Source organism: Pan paniscus, chromosome 1 (genome assembly GCF_029289425.2).
Source record: "Pan paniscus chromosome 1, NHGRI_mPanPan1-v2.0_pri, whole genome shotgun sequence".
In the NCBI taxonomy this organism is placed as follows: domain Eukaryota; kingdom Metazoa; phylum Chordata; class Mammalia; order Primates; family Hominidae; genus Pan; species Pan paniscus.
In genome coordinates, this window is record NC_073249.2 from 11,607,679 (window position 1) to 11,621,723 (window position 14,045).

Sequence of the window (14,045 nt, forward strand, 5' to 3'; positions counted from 1 at the left end):
CAAAAACACTATTGGAAGTACTATATTATCATAAGGCAATGTTAGTGAATATTTGTATGCCTGATATATACATTTGTTGGTTAGAAAGTACATTTAATAGGTCATTTCAAAGCTGTGAAACCAGGATCTCTTGATACTGTGATTGAACATTAACATTCTCCATAGGATGCCATAGTCCTACTCAATAATGCCATGCTTTCCTAAGGTAATGTAAGACATAGTCACACATAACCACAGCAGATCACTCATAATAATCCACGATTGGTGATATGGAGAAACAAATAAATGTCTGAAAGTTTAACCAAAACAAAAGTACATTTAAGTTCAATTAACCTTTGAAAAGATTTATAAAATCAATTAATCCCTTAGAGAAGTGATCAAGATAAAAAGAGAGAAAACATCAACTATCATTACCAGGAATGAAAAGAGAGATATCATTAAAGATCCTACAGACATTAAAAGAATAATAAGAGCACAATAGTGCAATTTTATGCCTATATATGGCAACCTAAATTAAATGAACTAATTTACAGAAAAACATAATTTATCAAAGCTGACACACAAATAAATAGAAAATCTAAATAGCTCTCAAGCTATCAAATACATTGAATTCATAACAAAATACCTTTCCTATAGGATAAAACTCTAGGCTCGTGGTTTCAATGATAAATTCTATCAAATATTTGAAAAAGAAACAATGTAGAATTAACACAAATTCTTTCAGAAAACGGAAGAGAAAATTTCCTACTTAGGAAGCTAGATTTACATTGATATCAAAATTTAACAAAGACATTATAAGAAAAAAATATATACCAGTGTATTGCCCATAAACTTAGCTACAAAAGTCCTAAGCAAAATATTAACAAATAGAATACAGCTCTGTGTAAAAAAGGACAATGCATCATGGCTGAAGAGAGTTATCCTAGAACTAGAAAGTTGGTTTAACATTTGAAAACCACTTGATAGTCGTGATATCCACAGAATACAGGAGAAAAATACATAATCTGTTCAATAAATGGGGAAAAAAGCACTGGACAAAATTCAAGACCCTATTTATGATAAAATCACCCACAAACTAAGAACAGAAGGGAATCTCTTCAATGTGATAAAGGACAGCTATAAAAAGCTATACTTAACATCATACTTAATGGTGAAACATCACAACTTTCCCCCTATAAGGCACAATAAACTCTCTTACCATTTCTATTCAATAGTGTTCTGAATTCTTTACCAGTTTAATAAATCAAGAAGCAAAAAAGCTGTACCAATTGTAAAAGAAAAAGTGAGGTTTAGTTTTTGCAGACCTCATGATTATGTATATAGACAATCCCACTGAATTTACAAAAAAATAGAACTGACATATAAATTTAGCCAAATCACAGGATATAAGATCAATATGTAAATATCAATTATATATCTCATATTCATGTACAGTTGGAAAATGAAATGAACTTTAAACTAATTTCATTTATAGTATCAAAAATATAGATAAATCTAACAAATAATGTATAAGACCTCTACCCTGAAAACTGCAAAGCAATGCTAAGAGAAACTAAAGAGGATGAAAATAAATGGACAAATGTACCATGTTCATGAATTGGTTGGCTAAACATGGCTAAAATATCAATTCTTCCCAAACTGACCTATGAATTCAACTGTAATCCCATCCAAATCAAATTAACAAGTTGAATCTAAATGTATATGGAAATGCAAAAGAAGAACAAAAAAACCTTTATAAAATATGAAAGAAGTTGGAAGACTTGCCCTGCCTGATTTTAAATTTATTATGTGATAAAAATGAAGACAATGGAATATTAACTTAAGGACACACATACAGATCAATGGAACAGAATATACAGTCCAGAAATAGACTGATTCACGTGTTCAATAGGTTTTGACTAAGATGCCAAGGTAATTTAATTTGGTAAGGATAATTGTTCCAACAAATGGTGCTGGGACAGTTGGATATTCATCTGTGCAACAAATGAACCTTGATCTTAAGCTTACATCATACACAAAAGCTAACTCACTTTAGATCACACACCTACAAGTAAAAGCTAGAATAATAAAACTCTGGAAGGAAACATAAGAGACAATATTTTTGTTTTTGCATAGGCAAAGATGTCCTAGGAACCCACAACTATAAAGGAAAAAAATCATAAATGGACTTCAAATTAAGAATGTCTGCTCTTTGAAAGACCTCATTAAGAAAATGAAAAAGCAACTTACAAATGGAAGAAAATCCTTCCATACCTGACATGGTTCTCCTATCCAAAATATACTTTTAAAAACACAATTCAGTAAAAAGGCCAACAAAAATTAGAAAATATGCCTCAGTAATTATACTCCTAAATATTTAGTCTAAGAGAAATGAAAGATTAATTATATTAATTATATACCAAGATTTGTATATGAATATTCATAGCAGCCTTATTCATAATCACCTAAAATTGGAAACAACCCAAATCATCCATCTATAGGAGAATGGATAAACAAACAGTAAATTATTACTATTATTATTTAAGGAATGCCACCGAGCAATAGATTTTGTGATATACATAAAACATGCAAGATCATAAAAGCATCATGATGAACAAAAGAAAGCACATATAAAAAATACACGTGATAATGATTATAAAATCTACATTTATAGGTTACATTTATATGTCTATTTGCTATAAATTAATCTGTAATGATAGAACTTACAAAGTGGTTACTTTGTTGGGAATGCAAACTTTCTGGAATGAAGAAAATATTGGAGGTGATTTTGGTAGTGGTTCCTTTTGTTTCTACAACTGTCAAAATTTACCAAACTGAACACTTTAGATGTGTACATTTTATTGTATACAAATTTCTATTCAATTTAAAAACTATTTTTTAAATTGTTTTTAAAAAATTTCTATTTCAATTTAAAAACATAATTATATAGAATTAATCAGCTTTGAGGGTTTATTCTATATCAGAGAATTACAGAAGTCTTTTTGATTGCCATCTTTTGGCTTACAAGTCTTTTATTGTTTACTTTCTTCCCAGTGGTTACAGGGACTATACACTCTTTGAGACAGGAATCTTCTTGGTATCTGCACACCTAACAGCAACTGATTCATAATGCGTGTACCACATCTCTGTTGTTATAAAGCTAACCTCAAGATAGATATTATGTTAGCATTATGGATATTACTGTTAACAAGTAGATACGTCATTTAATTTGCAGCAAATATAAGAATCCAGTAACTGATAAGATCTGTCAAGATGCTAAGTATGTCTTTACTCAATTCAAAGGACTAAAATATGTCAGGATGCCTATGATTAGGATCCTACACCTGCCACTTTAAATGGGAAGACACAGAAGTCCCTGAATCTCAGTTTCCTTATCTGTAAAATGAGCGTAATACAAGCATTATCCTCATAAGAGTTACTGTGAGGATTAAATAATAATTGTAAAAGTCTTAGAAACACTTACACAGTGAATATATAAACTATCATTATTATTTAAGATCCACTTTTATGTACAGGTAATGCACTGAAAATATGAGCCACTAGAATACATTTGGAATACATTTTTAAAACTTTCCATCAACAATTATAGGCCCTGTGATTAAGCACACAACCCTAATTTCTTTTTTGCCAATTTTTTGAAAATGGGTATTAAACTAACTCAAACTGCAGGAGCAAAGGATTAAAGAGTGGATCATTCTAAACTATATTCTTTTTTTTTTTTTTTCTGAGACAGAGTCTTGCTCTGTCACCCAGGCTGGAGTGCAGTGGCGCCATCTCGGCTCACTGCAAGCTCCGCCTCCCGGGTTCACACCATTCTCCTGCCTCAGCCTCCCGAGTAGCTGGGACTACAGGTGTCCGCCACCATGCCCAGCTAATTTTTTTGTATTTTTTAGTAGAAATGGGGTTTCACTGTGTTAGCCAGGATGGTCTCAATCTCCTGACCTTGTGATCCGCCTGCCTCAGCCTCCCAAACTGCTGGGATTACAGGCGTGAGCCCCCATGCCCGGCCTAAACTACATTCTTCAAAGGTATTATTTAAGGAAAATGTATTCTTTGCAGAACCTTTAAAAATCCATTGTGTTCAACACATAGTTAGTTATTGAGTATCTATTGTAATGTGTTTCCCTTAAAGCAGAATATCACATTAATTAATTCAATGTTGCCTGTACGTGTGTGTAAATGATGAAGGTGGGATTTTGTAAAACACTAGCCTCCACTACAAGCTTATTCCCCAAATCAGCAAAAATCAGCTGCTCTGGAGGAGAGCTGGTGGGCTAGGGGAGGAGCCCAATATCATAATCAGGGAGGTACCTACTGATCTCAGAGGCTTGAGGAAGACAGGCCCATTTTCTCCGCCCACAGATTCATCAGCATCTTGAGCCATCCCACTGAGAGATGGGTCTAATCCCTCAGGTGTTTTTCAGGGAAGAAAATCCACTTGGCTGAAATTCCACACCTAGACTAGAGGACTCTATCCAGTACTCCCCCTTTTATTCATTTATTTGGCTTTAAAGAACTACTACATCATCTTGCAACCAAAGAAGAGGAAAGTAAAACCAAAATACCATGATCTTGATCTGGTGCTTCCAAGTTGTAGCCGTACCCCAGCAGCGTGCGCACAGCCTCGCGGAGGCTGTCCTTGTTGGATTTCTTGGTTCGGTCATCCAGAAGAGTGTAGGGAACAAGGCGAGGATTTCTTCTGTTCTTTACGTCCTGCAGGAAAACACAGGGCGCAGCCGTCAAAGCAATACCAAGGGCTTTTAGAAATAAGTAGCTGCCAAATACATCAAACTTTAAATTCCATGAGAAAAACGTGACCCTTCCACAATCCATGCGTCTTCCCAGGCTGCCAAGTTACCAAAACACTATCAATATACAAGATTCAATCAAATGAATAAGCGCATCTATGGAAAGCAGGCCCTCTCCATGAGAAGGAAGAACAACAATAACAAAAAACAACTTCAGTGATCTCTAACCACTTCCATCTGCCACGTTCACATGGCAAAGGACAAACTTAGAGAACATATAACTTCTGAGTATAGTTCATGGACAGGGTTTGATTCCAAGAACAGCCAAATTAGTGCTGGTTCTCCCTCAGTGGTTTTCAGTCAATGAAGAACTTAAGGCTGCTTTCCCTTCTTCAAAAAATTCCAGCGTGTTATGGACCACCCTTCTATGTCCCTAACTGAAAAATATGCATTGGGTTGAATCCACCAACCAGTGAAACCCGGCAATGCCAGTGGCACTAAAATGACTATAAAACCCATAACTTGTCTATTGTACGAGAGGCTCCAATGTTAAACTGTGGTTAAAACGTGTTGACACAGAGAGAGAGAACAGGCTATCTTACTATCTTGGCAAAAGGATGCTTAATATTACAGAACTGAATTCCATGGGATCGGGGAGATGCATCTACTCCTACAAGTGTGAAGGGCAATGCCACTTTGGAAATTACTTCTTTCCACTCACTCCCTGAGACCTGCTGCAGTATTTGCTCAAGTCTCCACATTTCAAAAAGCATAATCAATTCTCAATACTTTAACATAAGCAGGAATTGGGAGGCTGTGGATGTTCCCACCACATCTCCCACGAGTTAAAAAAAAAAAAAGAAAGAAAGAAAGTTATGGAATCACACAGGGTTGTTCTGGTAAACCAGAGAATAAATACTGTAAATACTGTGTTGCTGTTTTGTTGTTTTTGTTGTTGTTTTGAAACAGAGTCTCACTGCAGCCTCAACCTCCTGGGCTCAAGTGATCTTCCCACCTCAGCCCCCTGAGTAGCTGGGACTACAGGCATGTGCCCCATGCCCAGCTAATTTTTTAATTTTTTGTAGAGACGGTGTCTCACTATGTTGCCCAGGCTGGTCTCAAACTCCCAGGCTCAAGCAGTCCTCCCACCTTAGCCTCCCAAAGTGCTGGGATTACAAGTGTGAGCCACCACGCCCAGCCAGAAATACTGTTTTGTCTTGTCTTTTCTTCCTTCCCTCTTTCAGGCAAATTTGTACTGAATACCTAATCCTGAATACCTTAATACCCAAATACCTGAATATCTACTGATGTCTGGAGCAAAATGATCTGCAACAGTAACTCAGTGGTGAAACCGGAACTGATGCGAGGCTGTTTACGGCCTTTACCCCTCTTTGGTATATCCATGCCTCCCTTGTGCCGAATGAATTGCAATTTGAAGTCACTTGCCCTACCAAGGTTGTTATGTATATACATGTAATATATCCTCAAATCACCATTCTGAAAACCAAATAAAAAGACTGAATTCTGAAATTTATGTGGCCCCAGGGGTTGTGAATAAGGGATGGTGAACCCCTTTTATTATCACTTTATCCCAGTCTTCTTACATTTCAAAAGTTTCTCCTAAAATACAGTCTCAGAGAGAGAAATACCACAAAACCATATTATAAGTCACCAGTGTAGTATTATTCATTGTGTGCCTCACATGTGTTCACGATCACAGCCAGAACTAAGGTCATGTAAACTCTTGAGTCTAGCATTAAACAGCTGTTTTAGTCCAAATGTGCACTATATGTGATCTATATGATACAAGTTTTAAAATAGTCATTATGTAATCCTTCCTGTTACAAATTATGCTAATTCCCACTTAAGTAAGTCTCAGACCAAATGCTAATTCCCATGTACCTGTTGGATGCCATAAGTCCAGCCCTGCCGGATTCGATCCCGCGCCCACACATTATGCGCATTTTCTGCCAACTTGTCCACCATTGCTTCTTGCGATGGGGTGAGTTTGATAAAGCTCAGGTCCATAGGTGCAGGCTTGTATCCACTTGTCAGCTGGTAACTACAAATCAGAGACAAAGAAATTTGTATATAATTGGCCTTTTCATAAAAATCTCTGTAAATATCATTTTCTGGCCCTACCTCATTGCTGCTCTTCCATAAACCACAGTGGTAACCAGTGGCGAAATACCAGACAGCAAGCCTAGGTTCTTTTCACTTTAGCTAATAACTGATCAGAATGAAAAGCCACATAATCTTTGTGTTTTTGTTTTTACACCAATAAGACAGAAATGAGACAACTTTACCTGTCTCTCAGAGATGAAAAGGACCTGTCATTGTTTGTGTTCCTAATAGCTGAGGCTTTTGTATAGTCTAAATCAAAATATTGGTTATTTATTGAAATATTTTAGAGATTTCTCTTCCTGTGAAGTCATTTTTCTTCAATTGTTAAATGTTAGATTAATGTAATATTTATTTCATAAATCAGTGTATCCTTCAGATACTACCTATTTCTTATTCCACAGGGAAATTTAAATGCATTTGTAACTTATTTCCTTACTGTCATTCCTAGTTACATTATTTAGGAAGACTAAATAAGATAGAGACTAGAAAGTAAAGAAAATCACAGCTATATAACCATCTAAAATCTGATTGCATTTTATTTCCCTAGAGTTCAAGGATCTCTTAGCAGAGACTGCTTCTACATTCTAGGCTGGAGAGAGAAGGTATTATCGTAATAAAACAGGTATAAGTTGTAATCGTTGGAAGAAATACAAAGTTGAAAATATTAACTTTTCAACGCACACATATAAGGGCAATAGTACCGCCCTGCTCCACACAGACACACAGCGCTTCATTCTATTTAACTACTGAGATTGGCACAAAGCCTATTTTATAACTGCTTTTCTTCCATTCTTCTGTCACTGTTGTATTCTCCATTATTGACTATACCTTGAGGTCAGGATCTGTTTCTGATTCATTTTTCTAACTGCCATTATCCTTAACACAGTTCCCAGCAGATAACAGCCTTTTCATATATAGTTGTTGAAATAATTAATTTTATTTACCAAATTAATATAAACATAAATGCATCTTCAACTCAAGAACGTTCACTAGGTAATTATGCTAAGTTACAAAATTAATTATTAAAACATGAGAAAATGCTTTTAAAAATAAATGTGAGAAAAGGCCGGGCACAGTGGCTCACACCTGTAATCCCAGCACTTTGGGAGGCCAACGTGGGTGGATCACATGAGGCCAGGAGTTCGAGACCAGCCTGGCCAACATGGTGAAACCCAGTCTTTACTAAAGATACAATGATTAGCCAGGTGTGGTGGCGGGTGCCTGTAATCCCAGCTATTCGAGAGACTGAGGCAGGAGAATCGCTTAAACCCAAGAGGCAGAGATTGCAGTGAGGAGAGATCACGCCACTGCTCTCCAGCCTGGGTGACAGAGCAAGACTCCATCTCTAAATAAATAAATAAATAAATAAATAAATACATGCTTTTGAAAATAAACTACAAATTCTCTTAAAAATAAACTACTACTCTGGGCTATGACTGGCATCATTACAAGGCAAGCTCCTTGAAAGCAGGGAGTTTGTCCATTTTATTCACAGTGACCCCCCCAGCACCTAGAATAGTGACCAATACATGGTAGGCATTCAGTAAAAATTTGTTGAATGAATCAATATATTACACCAATAAATAACTTTTTTAAGGTTGAATACAGATGGCTTTAGCTTAGTTACTTCTATTTTACTATAATACATCCCATATATTGTAAGTAATTTATGTATAGGCTGGGCTTGGTAGCTCACTTCTGTAATCCCAGCACTTTGGGAGGCCGAGGCAGGAGAATCGCTTGAGGTCAGGAGTTCAAGACAAGCCTGGCTGATATGGCAATACCCCATCTCTACTAAAAAATACAGAACAATTAGCTGGGCATGGTGGCGGGCAACTGTAATCACAGCTACTTGGGAGGCTGAGGCATGAGAATCGCTTGAACCTGGGAGGCAGAGGTTGCAGTGAGCCGAGATTGTGCCACTGCACTCTGGCCTGGGTGACACGGCGAGACTGTCTCAAAACAACAACAACAACAAAAAGTAATTTATCTATAGACACAAAAAAGTAATTTTTCTGTAGACAAAAGCTTTACCAATGTTTTATTTTGAGTAGATTATAACAATTAGGACAAATTACTGATCTATGTCATTCAATTTACATTCATAAGTTAAATTTATGGACATTAAATTTTGTTCCATTTTAAATAAAAACTCTGTTTGTATGGGCAATTAACTGTAGCTTTTGTTTTTTAATAAAGAAGCCATGTGGGAATTTTTTTTAACAACTTCTATAAATCATTGTATTCGACAGACTTCTGACATTTAAATAGGCAAATCTATAAACTGTAATCACAGCTGAAGATATAAGTTCTTATTTGGAAAGTATTTTCTTTTATTTTAGAATATATAGATATAGATATATTTATGTATTTAAATTAAAAAAAACCCAAAACATTAATATATATATTTTACATATTATATATTTATGTTTTTGGTTTTTATTTTTGTTCTTTTTTGAGGCAAGGTCTCACTTTGTTGCCCAGGCCGCTCTTCAACCCCTGGCCTCAAGCAGTCCTCCTGCCTCAGCCTCCCAAATTGCTGGGATTACAGGCATGAGCCACCACTCCCGGCCTGGAAAGTTTTTTTTTTTTTTTTTTTTCAAGAAAAAGCTCCCACTGCATTTCAAATGCACCAACAGGTAATCAACCTAGCGTAGTCTAATTTCCAAGTTTAACAGTTTGCTGGAGGCAGCCTCAGGGTACATGATGAAGAGCCCAGTCTTCTGTACTTCCTTGCCTCCTCACAACTACTTCTCACTCCCCACAACTGGCCCATGGTCACCCAGCACAAGCCAGCACACAATCTTCTTTCACTTTTCAGCAGCCTTGATCCCATCTAGCAGCCACAGAGGCCACACAGATGATGAAGTTTCGATATCCACCTGTGAATCACTGATCAGAGCCATTGCTACCCTAATGAGGGATACATGCATTCCCAAAGAGGAGTGATACTTTCTGGAAACCAATTTTTAATGGTAGACTTTCTAGCAATATCTCATGGAATAAGGAAGTACTTTTGAAAGGTGGAAGGTGGGAAGGAGGTCTTTCCCAATAAAAACTTATAGACAAGTTATACTAATGTGTGAAGCTGGATAATATTGCATAATCATTCCTCTTTATTTTCTACATTGTTTTCTTCCCATACAGATTTCTTCTAGAATTGCTTTAATCTGTGATCTCAATGAAAACTTATGGAGATGCATTTGCATCTGTTTAAGTAGCCCAATAATTTGTTCACATTCATCTTCAGATGTAAACTATACTTTTTTAACTTTCTTTTCTCTATAACCTTGTACGAGAAAGGATTTGAAGCTTAGAATTGTTTTTTTAAATGGCTAATAATCCCATCCAAATTATAGTTACAAACTCTCACTTCACCTGAACCTTTTTATTTCCACCTATTTTGAACAACAAATCATTTGTACAGTAAAAATAAACATGAACATCTATGAAATTCATGGACTTTAACCAATAATGGATAACACTATTGACATCATGAATGTTTCACCAATATGAATTAATGGTAACAGCAATAATTTATGAAACGATTTTTCTGTTTGTAGTACATTCTGACAAAGGAGCTAAGAATCAAATCGTTATATCAAAATGAGATATATTTAAAAGTAAATAAGTACACTTTGACAATGTTCATTTCACCTTATTAACACAATTTAATTAGGTACACAGAGGACAACCAACTGCTAATATGAATGATTATCTTCTTGTGGTTAAAAATGAACAAAGCCTTTGAATCAAATGTAATTGACATGAACCAGAAACTGAACACTTTCAAGTAAAATTTCAGATTGATTTCCAAAAAGTTAAAGTAAATAAAAGAAAAAATACTAAAATAACTCTTGGAAAGTAAAATTTTATAGCCACCAAAATGGGAAAAACTCCTATTATTATATTCATACAAAAAAATATAGCTCATATTAAGATGTCTCTGTATTACATTCTACTTTCTCAAACATCATGAGAAACTTCTGCCAGAATCAGCTGACAGACTTTTCTCTCTTCCAATTTATTTACTGAACAGGTATATGTAGCTTTTACCCCCTTTCTTTAACATGCACATTCTCTGTGCCATCAATCATCCTATAAAATTAGCTTATGAGGAATATATATGAAATTAAACAAATGATTTAATATGCTCACTTTACAAAGTATCAAAATACGTTTATAGTTATTAGCTCTTAGTTTTATTTTGGCAACTACATAATTTAATAAAATAAAATAAAAAAGAATAAAACAACAACATTGAGAGTAATCAAATACCTAACAGTTTAGGCTTTGCTTTCCTGATAGCAAAATGTTTTTTAAATACCTCTGAAAACAAAACAAAACAACAAAGATCCTGGCCAACTGTCGATTCTATTTGCATCAAGTCACCAAAGATATAAACAAAAAATTGACAGTGTTTGGCTCCACTGAGGAATTTTCATGTTAAGTTGCAGCTCAGTTTTGTGCTTCATTCCCATCTGACCCACATTTTTCCTAAGCAGGTATTCCAGATGAGTCTTTGAAACAAGGGCTCAGTGTAATGTAATTAAAGGTCCAATTAAAGTGATTTAACAAAAACAAGGCAGAATACCAAAAACAGTAAGCACCAACCTTTTGTTTTTTTTAAGCCACCCCCACCTCCCAAGCTTACTTGTTTAATATGGATCAAGTTAAATGAAGCTTGGAAATCATTATATTGTGAAAGATGTACGGTAAATATGTAAAGGCTACAGCCAAGTTCAGGGAGTGTTAGCTGTAAATTTCAAAGCCAAATCAGCCCTTCAAGTACCTTGGAACAAATGAGAAATCTCAGATGACTGCACACCAGAGACATTAAGAGCAAGTTTTGCTGAAAGCACATCTACTAGAAACGAATACTAGGCTAACATTTTCACAGAAAACATATAGAGAATATTCAGAATCATTCACCAGAAAACAAATACAGAAGGATTAATTTCCAGAAGGGAGAAAACAAGGGTTATATTTCTTCTACTTTTTTACTTTTGTTTGTTTTTAAATAAAAATATGTAATATGAAGATGTGCCCTACTCCCCCGACCCCAAACTCCTTTTTACTTGAAGGGCTTCCTACACCACTCAGCCCCTTTGAAACAAGACCATGAAGTATCCACTGCTCTCAAGAAGGAGGCATTTCGAGAGAGAGAGGGGAAAAAAAGCTATACTTGGCTTTTGGATTTTAAAATGTCTTTGAACATTCAATGCAGAGACAAAGATCTTTATAGCAGGGCCTTGTGATATTAAAATCTCTGCTTTTGAATACTAAAGGAACAAAGCCCTTATGCCTTAGGACAGAAAAGAACAGATAAAGAACCCAGGGCCTCCAGTCTAAGATAGGCTGAAAATTCCAGAGCCTACAGGAGGGGAGAGTCAGAGGAGGCAAGTTCTCCCCAGCCTTCTGCCCAAGTGAGGACCAGATAGATCGCAGAGCCAAAGTGAGCTTCTATCTTGCTTCCTATATTGTACTCAGCCAAATGGCAGGGTCTCATAATTTCACAGATCCAAACCCATGAACAGTACAGATATGGTGACAAACTAATTCCAGGCTGATGGGGCTGTGGCAACCCTTCCTTCTCCCTCCACCAATAGGCTGCAATCTCCAAGTAGCCAGAGAGAGCATTCTTAGCTTTCCAGCACTCCTAAAGAGGCCCGGATGAGGCACGAGAAGGAACAGTGACTCACAGAGGGGAGGAGGGCACCCAATGTGAACTCAATATCAAATCAGTGCAGAACACATACATCCTGTAAAATGCCAGCAGGGATGAATGAAGACAATTCAGTCGAAGACAGCAAAGTCAGATGAGAATGGCCAACGATTGAACGAGACCTCCCTATCAGGTGAGTACCCAGAACATAAGCAGCCCTGGTAATAAGAGGGGCATAAATCTTGTATTCAATTTCACCATCAAATATTCATTCAGCAGTAGAATGCTTTCAGGTGCTATTCTAGGAACTAATAATACATGGGAGGCTGAGGCGGGAGGATCACCTGAGGTCGGGAGTTTGAGACCAGCCTGACCAATATGGAGAAACCCCATCTCTACTAAAAATACAAAATTAGCTGGGTGTGGTGGTGCATGCCTCCTCCAATCCCAGCTGCTTGGGAGGCTGAGGCAGGAGAATCGCTTGAACCTGGGAGGCGGAGGTTGCGGTGAGCCGAGATGGCGCCATCGCACTCCAGCCTGGGCAACAAGAGTGAAACTCTGTCTCAAAATAAATAAATAAATAAATAAATATAGACAAAAATGTATACCTTTATAGAAATTATGTTTGTCAGGCCTCTGAGCCTAAGCCAAGCCATCGCATCCCCTGTGACTTGCACCTATATGCCCAGGTGGCCTGAAGTAACTGAAGAATCACAAAAGAAGTGAAAATGCCCTGCCCTGCCTTAAATGATGACATTCCACTACAAAAGAAGTGAAAATGGCCGGTCCTTGTCTTAAGTGATGACACTATCTTGTGAAAGTCCTTTTCCTGGCTCATCCTGGCTCAAAAACACCCCCACTGAACACCTTGTGACCCCCACTCCTGCCCACCAGAGAACAAATCCCCTTTGACTGTAATTTTCCTTTATCTACCCAAATCCTATAAAACGGCACCACCCTTATCTCCCTTTGCTGACTCTCTTTTCGGGCTCATCCCACCTGCACCCAGGTGATTAAAAGCTTTATTGCTCACACAAAGCCTGTTTGGTGGTCTCTTCACACGGACATGCATGAAAATGTTCCAGTGAGGAATCAAGTACGAAACCAAATAAAGTATAATATAATAGTATGTTAGAAGATTTAAATGCTATGAAGAAAAATAAAGTAGGAAAGGGGGATAGGAGGAAGCACGTTTTCAAATAGAGCACAATTTTAAAGACGTTGAGGGAGACCACTCGAGAAGATGACATTGGAATCAAGAACTAAAGCTGAGACTAGACACAGAAAATATTGATATAATTACGTTTGCCCTAAGCAAACTAGAATTAATGCCCTAAACAAACTAGAATTAATTTATCACTGTCAGGCTGCATTCTGGCTACAAGGCTCATTGGATTTAAATCCTAAATTAAGCCCAATCAGAGAAAATGAAGAACACGGCACATTGGTGCATTTTTAAATTTCTGGTCTGTGAAATTTACCCACTACACACAAAAAGAGTATCTAAG

The 14,045-nt window shown here is 36.7% G+C and overlaps 1 protein-coding gene across 4 annotated transcripts in view; it reads right to left on the reverse strand.

Moving 5' to 3' along the window:
• RYR2 (ryanodine receptor 2) overlaps positions 1–14,045 on the reverse strand; it is a 788,503-nt gene that overhangs the window by 280,123 nt on the left and 494,335 nt on the right. For all 4 annotated transcript variants that reach the window (XM_034949586.3, XM_055098600.2, XM_055098645.2 and 1 more), the window contains 2 exons: positions 6,651–6,810; positions 4,566–4,713 (listed from right to left, as the gene is read on the reverse strand). In XM_034949586.3, coding sequence (XP_034805477.1) covers positions 4,566–4,713; positions 6,651–6,810 — 308 coding nt within the window. The remainder of the gene's footprint in view (positions 1–4,565; positions 4,714–6,650; positions 6,811–14,045) is intronic.